Source organism: Heptranchias perlo, chromosome 9, assembly GCF_035084215.1.
Source record: "Heptranchias perlo isolate sHepPer1 chromosome 9, sHepPer1.hap1, whole genome shotgun sequence".
Lineage (NCBI taxonomy): Eukaryota > Metazoa > Chordata > Chondrichthyes > Hexanchiformes > Hexanchidae > Heptranchias > Heptranchias perlo.
The window spans coordinates 80038855-80055832 of NC_090333.1; the positions used below are offsets into that span (position 1 = coordinate 80038855).

At 48.8% G+C, this 16978-nt stretch overlaps 1 protein-coding gene across 1 annotated transcript in view; it reads right to left on the minus strand.

The window, feature by feature from the left end:
* Nucleotides 1-2958: 2958 nt before the first annotated feature.
* The window catches only part of LOC137325560 (pre-B-cell leukemia transcription factor 1-like), a 678362-nt gene continuing 664342 nt past the window's right edge, over nucleotides 2959-16978 (minus strand). The window contains exon 10 of the mRNA XM_067990804.1: nucleotides 2959-3090. Coding sequence (XP_067846905.1) covers nucleotides 2998-3090 — 93 coding nt within the window. The 3' untranslated portion in view covers nucleotides 2959-2997. The remainder of the gene's footprint in view (nucleotides 3091-16978) is intronic.

Here is a 16978-nt window from a genome sequence, read left to right on the forward strand (position 1 = left end):
ACAGCTCACCAATCAGTGCACCAATGTGAAGATATGTCATCCACTCCCAATGGGTTACCAGGACTCCTCATGGCCATCCCACTGTGGCAGCTTCTTGGCACCTCATTTTTGGGCAGCAGCATAAAGACCTCAGCTCTCTTGCCTGTCTCCCCGGGTTCAAGAAGGTCACATCAGAGAGATAAAATGGAGCCAGCGGAGAGAGGCAGGAAAATAATTAAGGGATCGTTACGAAAGCAAGGAGGTGAGGAGGAATCTGCACGAGACATCGGTTAGACCACAGTTGGAGTACTGTGTGCATCGTTGCACGCTGCATTATAGAAAGGAGATTGGAACCATGGAAAAGGTGCAGCGTAGATTCACTGGGATGATACCAGGGCTGAAGGGGGTTATAGTTATGATGAGAGACTTGAAGAATCAGGTCTGGAGCAAGGCAGGTTAAAGAGGAATCTAAGAGAAATGCTTGAGAGGGCAAACAGTGGAAGTCTATTCCCACTGGTCGATGAATTGGGAATAGACCCAGGATTAGTACTAGGAGCATATGGAGGGGCGGGAGAAGAAATGCTGTCACACAAAGGGTTCTTAGCATGTGGAATCCATCGCCACAAATGCCTATTGAAACTTAATCAGGGTATGGGATTAGAGTGGATAGGTCCGAGGTGGAGCTAGCACTGGCTCAGGCACAATGGGCCGAATGGCCTCCTTCCATGCTGAGATTGCTTTGCTTCTTCTTCACACATTGAGCTGAGTGGTAAGCGGAGGGTTTGATGGGAGGCAGAATCTGCTGAGTGAAGAGGCAGCGTGGTCTCGCTGCGAAGGAGATGGGAATGACCAGCTGTGGTGGCAGCCCAGGACCGACTAGAATCGGTAACAACAGCAGTGCGGCTCCCTCAGCAATGTCCAAGTTAGCACCGGGCATCAAATCTGCTGCCACCTTGTAAATCACTGCGTCGCTTTTGAACAAGCAGCGGAAGCAATGTTGGCGGGGGGGGTCTCAGCTTAAACCCACCCGTCAGGAGACCGATGGGATCGAGAGCATCGCTGGTTTAACACCCGGTCCAATTTTATCCTCCACTGAAGTCAGTGAAGAGCAACATTGGGCGGGATGTTAAACCAGCGTTCCATTAGATCCCATGGGTTTCCCACCCAGCAAGTTAGGTTAAAATTACCCATTATGTTTCTGAGAATACAAGGTCAAGACGTACATCTACAAAGATCGCACCATTGAAACGATCACAATGCCAAGTTGCAGCTATCATTTTGGCCGCTGCTGAGAAGAGGATCAGTCACGTGCCTGATAAAAGGGCCCCTTTGATCCATCAAGCCTCAGTTGGCAAAAGAGCCGACATACAGCCTGCTGCCAAGGAGGAAAGATCACAAGGCTAGAACTCTCGAAGGGCAAAGTTCACTTGACCTCTCCTTGCTACATTCCAGTGTGCGATTTCACCATAGCCATTATCCCATTCTAAGCAGCACAAATAGGAATAGGGTGCAAATCCATTACTCAGTATAGTTCAACCAGGAACATAAGAACAGGAGTAGGCCATTCGGCCCCTCGAGCCTGTTCTGCCATTCAATTAGAACATGACTGATCTGTATCTTAACTCAATTTATCCGTCTTGGTTCCATAACCCTTAATCCCCTTACCCAACAAAAATCCATCGATCTCAGTTTTGAAATTTTCAATTGACCCCCAGCCTCAACAGCTTTTTGGGGGGAGAGAGTTCCAGATTTCCACTCCCCTTTGTGTGAAGAAATGCTTCCTGACATCACCCCTGAATGGCTGAGCTCTAATTTTAAGATTATGCCCCCTTGTTCTGGACTCCCCCACCAGAGGAAATAGTTTCTCTCTATCGACCCTATCGAATCCTTCAATCATCTTAAACACCTCGATTAGATCACCCCTTAATCTTCTACACTCAAGGGAATACAAGCCTAGTCTATGGAACCTGTCCTCATAATTTAACCCTTTTAACTTCTCATTTGAAACAAGGCAGCCTCTTGAGGTGTTTGCGAGGGATGCTGCCTCTTTAGTGGTGCCTTTTGTAGCTAGATAGAATCACCAATTCCTTTAGAAAACCACTACTTGGTTAAGACTCAAACTGGTGATAATATTTGAAAGTTCGGGCAAATGTAGAGTGCAAACCAGCAACCCACCCAAACCCAGGCTTTGTAAAATGGAAACTGAAAGCTTAAGAGGGACACAATAGCCCTGGAAATGATGACAAGATCAAATTCAGAATTAATCTGCCTAAACGGGAAACTGGGTGGGAAAAAGATGTCTTCACACAATGAGTTGTGGGAATGCGGAACACCCAGACTCAGTAGAATCGACTGAGGTATTTAAAAGGGAGAACATTCCTGATTTGGGAAGTAAGCGAATTAATAGATACGGGCATAGGGCGGGGACGACCTGGGATTAACAGCAGAGAGCTGTCATGGCTCACAAAATGGCAGGGGAGAATTCTGTATTCTATACTGGGGCTTTATCCGGTAGGCACCCGTACCAGGAGATGGCTCACAGACTGGGCTGGTTCACCCGAGAGTTGAATGTAGAGATAATATATTTCAGTCGATTAACCGAAATGCAAGTGCGTGAAAGAAATAAAATTTGGTTTGAGCAGGCTAGAGACTGGTACAAAGAGGTAGAATGCGAGCATTGATACTTAAGCATAGGGATTCCCTATTGGTCTCAGATGAAGTCACGATGAGGTAATTGTCCGCTTGGATAGGTGTGAAGATGTACAAATCCTTCCCTTTTTGTTTTATTCCTGTGTTGTTTCACAATGTTCACTTATAGAGTGCTTCTAGACCCAGACAACAAAAAAAGGACTGAAGGAACTGTCCCCATTGGTTATTAAGCACCCGCCAAAAACTAAAGAGAAAGCTGATTAGGTGTTTAGTCAGTTCACCCCTCCCCTCCCCTCCCCCCCCACCCCGTCTGATTGGTCAGTGCAGAATGAAAGCCCATTGGCTGCCGGAATGCCCTGTTGCTGGAGATCAGTTGGAGGTATCAGACTGGACACTGCCAGGCCCTTCTGTTGGTGACGTCACTGAAGATGGGGTAGTTGCGTCTTGCCAGCCTCCATTAGTCTGTGGAAAGAAAGAAGTGTCTCAGAGAAAGGAACGGAGTGAGGAAGATTCGAATTGGCAATTTTACTGACAAGGCCACAGAAGGTCACGTTTATACATTTAGTTTGGAAACCACTTACAATGCTTTTTTTTCAAATTTATTTTACTTCAGTGCTGGTGAATTAACTCTCCCCTGCCCCTCCAAAAGAAAAAATTGCATTTATATAGCATCTTTCACGTCCTCAGGATGTCCCAAAGTGCTTCACAGCCAATGCGTTCTTGTTGAAGTGTAGTCACTGTTGTTTTGTCGGAAACGCGGCAGCTGATTTGCGCACAGCAAGATCCCACATACAGCAATGAGATAATTGACCAGATAATCTGTTTTTTGGTGTTGGTTGAGGGATGAATGTTGACTAAGACACGCAGAGAACTCCCTGCTGCTTCTTCAGCGTGGTACTGAGGGAGTGCTGGATTGTTGGGGGTGACGTCTTCTGCACAAGATGTCAAACCGAGGCTCTGCCCGCCTGCTTAGGTGGTTGTGAAAGATCCCATGGGGGAGCTCTCCCGATGCCTACACCTACATTTATTCTTCAACGAACACCATCAAGTTTAACTGGGCATTTATCTCGTTTGCTGCTTCTGAGATCCTGCTGTGCTCAAACTGACTGCCAGCGTCACCAAAATTTACAATAGTGACTGCAATTCGCTGGCTGTGAAGCATTGCCTGAGGACAAGACAAGCCGCTATATAAGGGGTAAGTTTTCTTTTAACCGTTTCACACGGACATTATTAGTAGCAACTGTTGTCATGCAAGAAAGCTACTTTTTGGTGGTGTTGGTTTAGGGGGGCAATGTTGGCACACGGGATCTCACCGAACCAGATTTCACATCCCACCCAAAAGACGGGACCTCTGACAGTGCTTTTGCTCCCTCCCTCAGTGCTGCCCTGGAGTGTCAACCTAGATTATGTGCTCAAGTCTCTGAAGTGAGGCCTGAGCCCACGACCTTCCAACCCGGAGGCGAGAGAGCCGCCAGCGGAGCCACGGCCAACGCACTTAGGGAATGGCGCCCCTCGGGGATAGTCGCGCCAGTCAAGGTTGGCACTTAAAGTCACAGCCTCCGAGTGGGAGCCTGCTGCCCACCCTCTCCCCTGCCCCCGTGCCACTGCACCCTGTTTAACAAGGAGGCCGACAGCCCCTTTAAAAAGTGAAACCAAGGGACTTAGCAAGACTGCCTTCTCCCAAAAAGGTCACGATGGAAAAACTCTGCAAAGAGGCTATTACGACAAATTACTGCCTTCAAGATGGCAAGGTAAGTATAAGGGGCAGAAAGCGGAATCAATTTTGTGTCTGGAAAGCAGGCAGATTAAAGTGCACTGGGGACATTAGTCAAAATTTAAATGCCATTAGCCGAGCGGCAGTAGAAAAGGCCTCTTGGCAGCCTCTCATTTCAAAGCCTGTTATTTTATGGTAAGTACTGCCTAGAAACGATCACAGCCCATGCACGCACACCCGCACACACATGCAGTCAGAGCAAGAGTGGGAAAAGATCGGATAAAGTGTCCTCTTGCTGAGGCGATCATTTCCTTTCAGTGCTCTAATTGTCCCCGTTTGCTTTTTTTTGCTGTTAAGACTGCCTGAAAAATCCCACTTTGCTTGTCATCGTAGCTGATGAAGAGAATCAGAGGAGTGTTTTACACCAGGATTGGGAGTGGTGATTTGATGCCTTCGGGTACAGTCCGCTCCGAGCTTTAGATCTTGGAGGCTGAAGACATTTAACCCTGTGAGGGTTCAACAGCGCACGCATTCATTTCGAAAACCACTCCTGCGAGGTCGTGGGGCATTGCCCTTTAAAGGGCTAATGGTCATGTGACCTTTAGTCTGGTCAGCAGCAGAAAGTAGGATGGGTTGTCTCTAAAGTAATATTTATCACAGTAACCATTTACCTCTTACAATGGAGGAGTCCCCGTCGCGTGCCTTTAGCTAGTCATTCTGTTAAAGGGGAGCTGCAGCCCCCTGAATTCCACCTCACTCTCAGTGTTATGGAATAACAACACTGACGGCATCTTTCATTCATACAGCGACTGTAATGCAGAAAAACACCTCAACGTGCTTACATAGAGTTACATTGAATTTTGCAGCACAGAAACAGGCCATTCGGCCCAACAGGTCTGTGCTGGTGTTTATGCTCCACACAAGCCTCCTCCCACCCCTCTTCATCTCACCCTATCAGCATATCCTTCTATTCCTTGCTCCCTCATGTACTTGTCCAGCTCCCCCTTAAATGCATCTATACTATTCACAGAGGGGTAAGGAGAAAAATAAATGAAAGGGGGCTTGGCATTCACTTACCTAGAGTACTGTGCACAGTTCTGGTCTCCATATTACAAACAGGATAAAGAGGCACCGGAGAAGGTGCAAAAAACAATTCACAAGGATGATACCAGAACTGAGAGGTTATACCTATCAGGAAAGACTAAACTGACCGGGGATCTTTACTCTATAAAAGAGAAGGCTAAGATTATGAAGGAGTTTGATAGGGTAGACAGAGAGAAGATGTACCCACTTCCGGCTGATCCAAAACTGGAGGTCATCAATATAAAATAGTCACTAATAAATCCAATAAGGAATTCAGGAGAAACTTCTTTACCCAGAGAGTGGTTAGAATGTGGAACTCACTACCACAAGGAGTGGTTGAGGTGAATACCATAGATACGTTTAATGAGCAGCTAGATAAGTACATGAGGGAGAAAGGAATAGAAGGATATCCTGATAGAGTGAGATGAAGTAGGGTAGGAGGAGGCTCGTGTGGAGCATAAACACCGGTATAGACCTGTTGGGCCGAATGGCCTGTTTCTGTGCTGTAAATTCGACGTAATGTTATGTGACCTGCACCCTTGCTTGATTCCTGCTCTATACATTGAAACAGCTGGTCAGAGGCAGATGCTCGGAGCTCGCACTCAACCATACTTGCTGCACTCTATTGGGGTTAGTAACCTCACATGAGGGGGGTCCTCATCCAAAGACATTAATGTCATCTAGACTGGATTTAATGATTGTTTTGTTTGGTATTTTAGTTCATTTGTGCATACCCTAACATTTTAGACATCCAGAGGGTAATTTTCACCCTCACTGCCTGGGCAGTATTTTAGTGGGGCAGACTGTTCCTCTGTTGTAAAACCTGCTCAATTTTCATCCAATGGTATGGTGGCCGTGCATATGAGTAGAAAGGAAGGAGGAACTTACATTTATATAGTGCCTTTCACACCCCCAGAACGTCCCAAAGTGCTTGACAGCCAATGAAGTACTTTTTGAAATGTAGTCACTGTCGTAATGTAGGAAAAGTGGCAGCCAATTGCGCACAGCAAGATCCCACAAACAACAATGTGACAATGACCAGGTAATCTGTTTCAGTGATGTTGGTTGAGGGATAAATATTGACCAGGACACCGGGGAGAACTCCCCTGCTCTTCTTCAAAATAGCACCATGGGATCTTTTACATCCACCTATGAGGGCAGATGGGGCCTCAGTTTTAACATCTCATCTGAAAGATGGCACCTCTGCCAGTGCAGCACTCCCTCAGCACTGTATTGAGAGTATCAGCCTGGATTATGTGCTCAAGTCTCTGGAACTCTGGACTTGAACCCACAGCTTTTCATGACTCAAGAGTGTAAGAGTGCTACCTACTGAGCCACATCTGGCTGTGATCTAAAAGAGTTTATATGGGGGGTGGGGAGGTTGAAGGAGAACAGGTGGGCTGTGAAATCGGAGGAGAGAGCACGAGGGGGGTTGAGAAGGAGGTTGAAAGCAGTGAGCATGAGGAGCCGCTCAGTGCAGAGGCTGAGGGAGGAAAGCAGCGAGGATATCTCGGTGAGAAGCTCAGAGTGGGGCTTGGGGGGTGGGGGGCTTGGAGGGGGTAGAGAATCAGGACTTTAAAGTAGAGAGGAGAGAGAGGTGGAACTAGGTGAGGTGCTTGAAGGAGGAGAAGGTGCTAGAGGAGTAGAGGGAGATACCAAGGTGTGAATTGGTCTCTCCCTTTTGCTTTTAAATAATGCCAGGAAGGAACATTCAGCAATGAATTTCTAACTGTGACTCGACTGGGCAGCACTTGGTTGCAGTGAGAGCCAAACAAATTGGAAGATTGAGTCAAAAAGTGGGCAAAGTCTTTCAATGCAGTCATGCAGTGGGGGGGAGGGGGTGCAGTCATGCAGTGGGGGGAGGGGGTGCAGTCATGCAGTGGGGGGAGGAGGTGCAGTCATGCAGCGAGGGGAGGGGGTGCAGTCATGCAGCGAGGGGAGGGGGTGCAGTCATGCAGTGGGGGGAGGATGTGCAGTCATGCAGCGAGGGGAGGGGGTGCAGTCATGCAGCGAGAGGAGGGGATACAGTCATGCAGTGGGGGGAGGGGGTGCAGTCATGCAATGAGGGGAGGGGGTGCAGTCATGCAGCGAGGGGAGGGGGGTGCAGTCATGCAGCGAGGGGAGGGGGTGCAGTCATGCAGTGAGGGGAGGGGATACAGTCATGCAGTGGGGGGAGGGGGTGCAGTCATGCAATGAGGGGAGGGGGTGCAGTCATGCAGCGAGGGGAGGGGGTACAGTCATGCAGCGAGGGGAGGGGGTGCAGTCATGCAGCGGGGGGAGGGGGTGCAGTCATGCAGCGAGGGGAGGGGGTGCAGTCATGCAGCGGGGGAGGGGGTGCAGTCATGCAGCGAGGGGAGGGGATACACACAGTGGGAAGATAAAATAAATGGGTAGAGTCCAAAGCAGGGCTGTCTGTATTTTTCTCTTGGTGGACCAATCAGTTGCATATCGTACAGCTCAATGGCCGCATAGAAACAACTGTGGGTTACTACCGGCAACAATGGGAGCCAGATTTCCTAACCTTTCCACATCCTTTTGATGGACTGGCATGTTTCCCCTGAAGCCATCTCCAGTTCAACCTGGCACATTCCCTCCCTCTTCCAGTTCAAGTAAGCACCTGTCGCCTCCCTCCAATCACATGCCAGCGCCGTCTCCGCCCTCCAATCACAAGCCAGCACCATCTCCTCCCTCCAATCACAAGCCAGCACTCGTCTCCTCCCTCCAATCACATGCCAGCGCCGTCTCCTCCCTCCAATCACAAGCCAGCACTCGTCTCCTCCCACCAATCACATGCCCGCAATGATTCCAACAGATCTTGGTCTTTTTATTTACAATTTATCCACTATTAAAACAACTGTAAACAATTTTACAACACCAAGTTATAGTCGAGCAATTGCTGGACTATAACTTGGTGTTGTAAATTGTTTACAATTGTCAACCCCAGTCCATCACCGGCATCTCCACATCATTATTAAAACAACAGCACTGAAAACAAACCCCACTAAAATCAAACCGGTTAAACCAGTGAGTAAGAAATAAAAGTGCAAATAGGCCTGAGTTGCTTGGGCTCCATGGGCTCGGTTTCCAGGGCTTCCTATTGCCCACAGGTGGTAGATTGGACGCCCCTGCTTTGGATAGCCAAACTGCCAGGTTCCCTCGGTTCCTCCGTTTAAAAGCAGGTGTTTTGGAAGGTGTTCATTCTATCAAGCAGTTCTGGGATCAGATCCTAACTGTGGAGCAGGGAATTTTAATGAACAGCGTCTGACACCAGTGTCTTCTCACTCTGATTAAATTGGGCTTTCACTTAACAAGAATTGACTGCACGCACTTGCAATTAAGACAGTGACAGTAAAGACAGTTACATAGAAGGCAGATGCTGAGCGCAAGCTATGGATGACAGCCAGTCTCTATGTTGCTGTCATTTCTTGGAGGCAAAATTTAGCGTGTGTGCGTGTGTATTTTTTAATTCTTTAAACCAATTTGGAAAATGCTCATCCACTCAGTCATGTGGAGTGTGTGCACTGCGTTGCATAGTGACTGCAGGAGAGACCAGACCTTAAGGGGTGAGCTGCCCCACTACAGACACTCTGTAGTCCACTATATGCTGGATAATTAGTTACCAGACAGCACCATTCACAAGATCAAGCCTGCCCAACATCAGAAGCACCACTCTGCCTCCTCCTTCTCGAAACATCTTCCCCTTCCCTAATCCCAACAACCAGCCCCTTTCTCTCACCCCCATGCCGATACTTGCCCTTTTCTCCTCCCAATGCCAACAGCTTTCATGATCTACCTCTCCAAAGCCAAAACTTTGCCTCTCCTCCTCCATATGCTAAAACCAACCCTTCCTCCCTCCCCAATACCAACACCTCGCTCCCTCCCTCCCTCCCTCCCCAATACCAACACCTCGCTCCCTCCCTCCCTCCCTCCCAAATACCAACACCTCGCTCCCTCCCTCCCCAATACCAACACCTCGCTCCCTCCCTCCCCAATACCAACACCTCGCTCCCTCCCTCCCAAATACCAACACCTCGCTCCCTCCCTCCCTCCCAAATACCAACACCTCGCTCCCTCCCTCCCCAATACCAACACCTCGCTCCCTCCCTCCCAAATACCAACACCTCGCTCCCTCCCTCCCAAATACCAACACCTCGCTCCCTCCCTCCCCAATACCAACACCTCGCTCCCTCCCTCCCCAATACCATCACCTCGCTCCCTCCCTCCCCAATACCATCACCTCGCTCCCTCCCTCCCCAATACAAACACCTCACTCCCTCCCTCCCCAATACCATCACCTCGCTCCCTCCCTCCCCAATACCAACACCTCGCTCCCTCCCTCCCCAATACCAATACCTTGCTCCCTCCCTCCCCAATACCAACACCTTGCTTCCTCCCTCCCCAATACCAACACCTCCCTCCCTCCCTCCCCATTACCATCACCTCGCTCCCTCCATCCCCAATACCAACACCTCGCTCCCTCCCTCCCCAATACCAACACCTCCCTCCCTCCCCAATACCAACACCTCGCTCCCTCCCTCCCCAATACCAAAACCTCGCTCCCTCCCTCCCTCCCCAATACCAACACCTCGCTCCCACCCTCCCCAATACCAACGTCTTGCTCCCTCCCTCCCCAATACCAACACCTCGCTCTCTCCCTCCCCAATACCAACACCTCGCTCCCTCCCTCCCCAATACCAACACCTCGCTCTCTCCCTCCCCAATACCAACACCTCGCTCCCTCCCTCCCAAATACCAACACCTCGCTCCCTCCCTCCCCAATACCAACACCTCACTCCCTCCCTCCCCAATACCAACACCTTGCTCCCTCCCTCCCCAATACCAACACCTCACTCCCTCCCTCCCCAATACCAACACCTCGCTCCCTCCCTCCCCAATACCATCACCTCGCTCCCTCCCTCCCCAATACCAACACCTCGCTCCCTCCCTCCCCAATACCAATACCTTGCTCCCTCCCTCCCCAATACCAACACCTTGCTTCCTCCCTCCCCAATACCAACATCTCCCTCCCTCCCTCCCCATTACCATCACCTCGCTCCCTCCATCCCCAATACCAACACCTCGCTCCCTCCCTCCCCAATACCAACACCTCGCTCCCTCCCTCCCCAATACCAACACCTCGCTCCCTCCCTCCCCAATACCAACACCTTGCTCCCTCCCTCCCCAATACCAACACCTTGCTTCCTCCCTCCCCAATACCAACATCTCCCTCCCTCCCTCCCCATTACCATCACCTCGCTCCCTCCATCCCCAATACCAACACCTCGCTCCCTCCCTCCCCAATACCAACACCTCGCTCCCTCCCTCCCCAATACCAACACCTCGCTCCCTCCCTCCCCAATACCAACACCTCGCTCCCTCCCTCCCTCCCCAATACCAACACCTCGCTCCCTCCCTCCCCAATACCAACACCTCGCTCCCTCCCTCCCTCCCCAATACCAACACCTCGCTCCCTCCCTCCCCAATACCAACGTCTTGCTCCCTCCCTCCCCAATACCAACACCTCGCTCTCTCCCTCCCCAATACCAACACCTCGCTCTCTCCCTCCCCAACACCAACACCTCGCTCCCTCCCTCCCCAATACCAACACCTCGCTCCCTCCCTCCCCAATACCAACACCTCGCTCCCTCCCTCCCCAATACCAACACCTCGCTCCCTCCCTCCCCAATACCAACACCTCGCTCCCTCCCTCCCTCCCCAATAAAAAATATCTTGCCCCTTCTCCCTCCCCAATGCCAACAACTTGCCCCTTTGCCCTCCCAGCACCATCGTGCTGCTCCTACTATCTTTCCCCCAATGGCAATGTCCATTTCCCTTCACCTTCCTCTTCATCTATATCTTTCAAGATCCTGATTATAGAACAGTTACTGGCACAGATGGGTGACCATAGGTGAAGCCCCTGATTATCTAGTTTTAGCTGGAAAGCCGGCATATTTCCCATTTCCTACCATGATGACTTTTGCAACAAAATTAGTGAAGATATGAAGTTTTCAGGGGTCCCAACTGAAGAATCAGATGGTTTTTATCATTTTGTTTCATCTACCCCTTGTCAACCAGTACTGTCCCATCTGAATGCAAAGTAGAGAACAGGATTATCCACCACAAGTGATTAAAGATATCACCATAGAAATCATAGAGTCACATATAGGCCTGCTGTCCTTACCAATCTGGCCTATATGTGACTCCAGACCCTCTGAAATGGTCTACCAAGCTACTCAGTTGTACAATCCCGCTACAAAAAGTCATAACAAGAGTAATACTGGATGGACCACCCGGCATCGGACCACCAGGCACCAGACATGACAAAGGCAAAGGCAAACCAAGCCCAGTCAACCCTGCAAAGTCCTCCTCACTAACACCTGGGGGCTTGTGCCGAAATTGGAAGAGCTGTCCCACAGATGTGTCAAGCAACAGCCTGACATAGCCACACTCACGGAATCATACCTTTCAGCCAACGTCCCAGACTCCTCCATCACCATCCCTGGGTATGTCCTGTCCCACTGGCAGGACAGACCCACCAGTGATATACAGTCAGGAGGGAGTCCTTAACATTGACTCTGGACCCCATGAAATCTCATGGCATCAGGTCAAACATGGGCAAGGAAACCTCCTGCTGATTACCACCTACCGCCCTCCCCCAGCTGATGAATCAGTCCTCCTCCATGTTGAACACCACTTGGAGGAAGCACTGAGGGTAGCAAGGGCACAGAATGTACTCTGGGTGGGGGACTTCAATGTCCATCACCAAGAGTGGCTCGGTAGCACCATTAGTGACCGAGCTGGCCGAGTCCTGAAGGACATAGCTGCCAGACTGGTGCTGCAGCAGGTGTTGAGAGAACCAACACGAGGGAAAAACTTACTTGACCTCGTCCTCACCAATCTACCTGTCGCAGATGCATCTGTCCATGACAATATTGGTAGGAGTGACCACCGCACAGTCCTTGTGGAGACGAAGTCCCGTCTTCGCACTGAGGACACCATCCAACGTGTTGTGTGGCACTACCACCGTGCTAAATGAGATAGATTCAGAACAGATCTAGCAGCTCAAAATTGGGCATCCATGAGGCGCTGTGGGCCATCAGCAGCAGTAGAATTGTATTCCAGCACAATCTGTAACCTCATGGCCCGGCATATTCCTCACTCTACCATTACCAACAAGCCAGGGGATCAACCCTGGTTCAATGAGGAATGTAGAAGAGCATGCCAGGAGCAGCACCAGGCGTACCTAAAAATGAGGTGCCAACCTGGTGAAGCTACAACTCAGGACTACATGCATGCTAAACAGCGGAAGCAACATGCTATAGACAGAGCTAAGCGATTCCACAACCAACGGATCAGATCAAAGCTCTGCAGTCCTGCCACATCCAGTCGTGAATGGTGGTGGACAATTAAACAACTAACGGGAGGAGGAGGCTCTGTAAACATCCCCATCCTCAATGATGGCGGAGTCCAGCATGTAAGTGCAAAAGACAAGGCTGAAGCGTTTTCAACCATCTTCAGCCAGAAGTGCCGAGTGGAAGATCCATCTCGGCCTCCTCCCAATATCCCCACCATCACAGAAGCCAGTCTTCAGCTAATTTGATTCACTCCACGTGATATCAAGAAACGGCTGAGTGCACTGGATACAGCAAAGGCTATGGTCCCCGACAACATCCCAGCTGTAGTGCTGAAGACTTGTGCTCCAGAACTAGCCACGCCTCTAGCCAAACTGTTCCAGTACAGCTACAACACTGGCATCCACCCGACAATGTGGAAAATTGCCCAGGTATGTCCTGTCCACAAAAAGCAGGACAAATCCAATCCAGCCAATTACTGCCTCATCAGTCTACTCTCAATCATCAGCAAAGTGATGGAAGGTGTCGTCGACAGTGCTATCAAGTGGCACTTACTCACCAATAACCTGCTCACCGATGCTCAGTTTGCGTTCTGCCAGGACCACTCGGCTCCAGACCTCATTACAGTCTTGGTCCAAACATGGACAAAAGAGCTGAATTCCAGAGGTGAGGTGAGAGTGACTGCCCTTGACATCAAGGCTGCATTTGACTGAGTGTGGCACCAAGGAGCCATAGTAAAATTGAAGTCAATGGGAATCAGGGGGAAAACTCTCCAGTGGCTGGAGTCATACCTAGCACAAAGGAAGATGCCCAACCATCTTCAGCTGCTTCATCAATGACCTTCCCTCCATCATAAGGTCAGAAATGGGGATGTTCGCTGATGATTGCACAGTGTTCAGTTCCATTCGCAACCCCTCAGATAATGAAGCAGTCCGTGCCCGCATGCAGCAAGACCTGGACAACATCCAGGCTTCGGCTGATAAGTGGCAAGTCATACCCTAAACATTCACTCCCTCCACCACCGGCGCACCGTGGCTGCAGTGTGTACCATCTACAGGATGCACTGCAGCAACTTAGCAAGGATCCTTCAACAGCACCTTCCAAACCCGTGACCTCTACCACCTAGAAGGACAAGAGCAGCAGGCACAAGGGAACAACACCACCTGCACGTTCCCCTCCAAGTCACACACCATCCCAACTTGGAAATATATCGCCGTTCCTTCATCGTCGCTGGGTCAAAATCCTGGAACTCCCTTCCTAACAGCACTGTGGGAGAACCTTCACCACATGGACTGCAGCGGTTCAAGAAGGCGGCTCACCACCACCTTCTCAAGGGCAATTAGGGATGGGCAATAAATCCTGGCCTTGCCAGCGATGCCCATGTCCCATGAACGAATAAAAAAAAAGATAAGCCCCACTGCTGCTATCCAATGCCCGAATCATGCCAAAACTCGTGGAAACACCATCTCCATTTAATACGTAGTTGCCAATTTGTCATCAGGGAAAAACCATCAGTCTTCAATACTCTTCACTTAATAATTGAGAAATGGCAGCACCATCTCAGTATTCAGGAGAACTTGTGACACTTACAATCTCATGGTTCAGGAATGGACTGATTTGCCCACTGCTCAACACAACATCAGAATGGCAAATTTCCACATTTGTCGAGGAACCCGCCCTAGTTTCTCAACCTCATCAACACCCTCCTAGTTGTCAGCCGAACTGGTACTCTTTCTGCCAATGATGCCACCCTGCATAGCGTAGCTATCTCTATCTGATAGACAAACAATGACTGAATCACTGAATAAGAGTCTGAACGGGGTAAAGGAGCAAAGGGATCTCGGGGTGCAAATACACAAATCAATAAAAGTAGCGGCACAGGTTAAAAAGGCCATAAAAAAGCAAACAAAACACTGGGCTTCATTTTTAGATGGATAGAATTGAAAAGCAGAGAAGTTATGATAAACCTGTATAGAACCTTGGTTAGACCACACTTAAAGAGTATTGTGCACAGTTCTGGTCTCTATAATATAGAGAGGATATAGAAGCACTAGGGAAGGTTCCAAAAATATTTACAAGATGTGGGGTGACCTGATAGAGATCTTTAAAATAATGAAAAGGTTTGATAGGGCAGACGTGGAGAAGATGATTCCACTTATGGGTGAGACCAAAACTAGGGGTCATAATCATAAGATAGTCACTAATAAATCCACTAGGGAATTCAGGAGAAACCTCTTCACCCAAAGAATGGTAAGAATGTGGAACTCACTACCACAAGGAGTAACTGAGGCAAACAGCATAGATGCATTTAAGGGGATGCCAGATAAGTACATGAGGGAGAAAGGAATAGAAGGATATGTCAAAAGTTCCTATTGAACCTGCTTCCTCCACCCTTTCAGGCAGTGCATTCCAATCATGACAACTCGCAGTGTAAAAAATTGTTTCCTCATGTCGCCTCTGGCTCTTTTGCCAATTACCTTAAATCTGTGTCCGCTGGTTACCGACCCTCCTGGAAACAGTTTCTCCTTATTTACTCTGTCAAAACCCCTCATTATTTTGAACACCTCTATCAAATTTCCCCTTAACCTTCTCTGCTCTAAGGAGAACAATCCCAGCTTCTCCAGTCTCTCCACATAACTGAAGTCCCTCATCCCTGGTACCATTCTAGTAAATCTCCTCTGCACCCTCTCCAAGGCCTTGACATCCTTCCTAAAGTGTGGTGCCCAGAATTGAACACAATACTCCAGCTGAGGCCTAACCAGTGTTTTATAAAGGTTTAGTGTAACTTCCTTGCTTTTGTACTCTATGCCTCTATTTATAAAGCCCAGAATCCCATATGCTTTTTTTTAACAGCCTTCTCAACTTGTCCTGGCACCTTCAATGATTTGTGTACATCCACCCCCAGGTCTCTCTGTTCCTGCACCCCCTTTAAAATTGTACCATTTAGTTTATATTGCCTCTTCTCATTCTTCATAACAAAATGCATCACTTCGCACTTCTCTGTGTTAAATTTATTTGCCATGTGTCCGCCCATTTCACCAGTCTGTCTATATCCTCCTGAAGTCTGTTACTATCCTTCCACATTGTTTACTACATTTCCGAGTTTTGTGTCATCTGCAAACTTTGAAATTATACCCTCTATATCCAAGTCCAGGTCATTAATATATATCAAAAAGAGCAGTGGTCCTAATACTGACCCTTGGGGAATGTCACTGTATACCTCCCTCCAGTCTGAAAAATAACCGTTCACCACTACTCTCTGTTTTCTGTCCCCTAGCCAATTTTATATCCACACTGCCACTGTCCCTTTAATCCCATGGGCTTTAATTTTGCTAACAAGTCTGTCATGTAGTACTTTATCAAATGCCATTTGAAAGTCCATATACACATCAACCGCACTACCCTCATCAACTCTCTCCGTTACTTCATCAAAGAACTCAATCAAGTTAGTCAAGATTTTCCTTTAACAAATCCGTGCTGACTTTCCTTTATCAAACCATATTTTTCCAAATGCCAATTAATTTTGTCTCAGATGATTGTCTCTTAAAGTTTCCTCACCCCCGACGTTGGGCTGACTGGCCTGTAATTGCCTGGTTTATCCCTCTCCCCTTTTTTGAACAGGGGTGTAACAGTTGCAATCCTCCAGTCCTCTGGCACCACTCCCATGTCTAAGGAGGATTGGAAGATTGTGGCCAGGGTCTCCGCAATTTCCACCCTTACTTCCCTCAATAATTTACGATGCATCCCACCTGGACCGGGTGACTTTTCTACCTTGAGTACTGCCAATCTTTAAAGTACCTCCTCTTTATATGTCGACAGGGTGAGATGAAGTAAGGTGAGAGGAAGCCGGCATGGAGCATAAACACCGACATGGACCAGCTGGGCCAAATGGCCTGTTTCTGTGCTGTACATTCCATGTAATTCTGTGTAATTCTACAGTCTGATATCAATCAGAACTGGACAATGAGTAGGGAAACATTGCGCTGGCTTCAGGCCAAGATGATTAGCTCAACATCTGTCCAAAGATTTCTTTTTTTACAATGATGCTCACCTACCTGTCTAAATCGGGCCTACCAAGCCGTGGTTTAAAAATCATATGGGATCCTGGACATGATTAATAGAGGCAGAGAGTACAAAAGCAAGGAAGTTATGCTAAACTTTTATAAAACACTGGTTGGGCCTCAGCTGGAATATTGGGGGA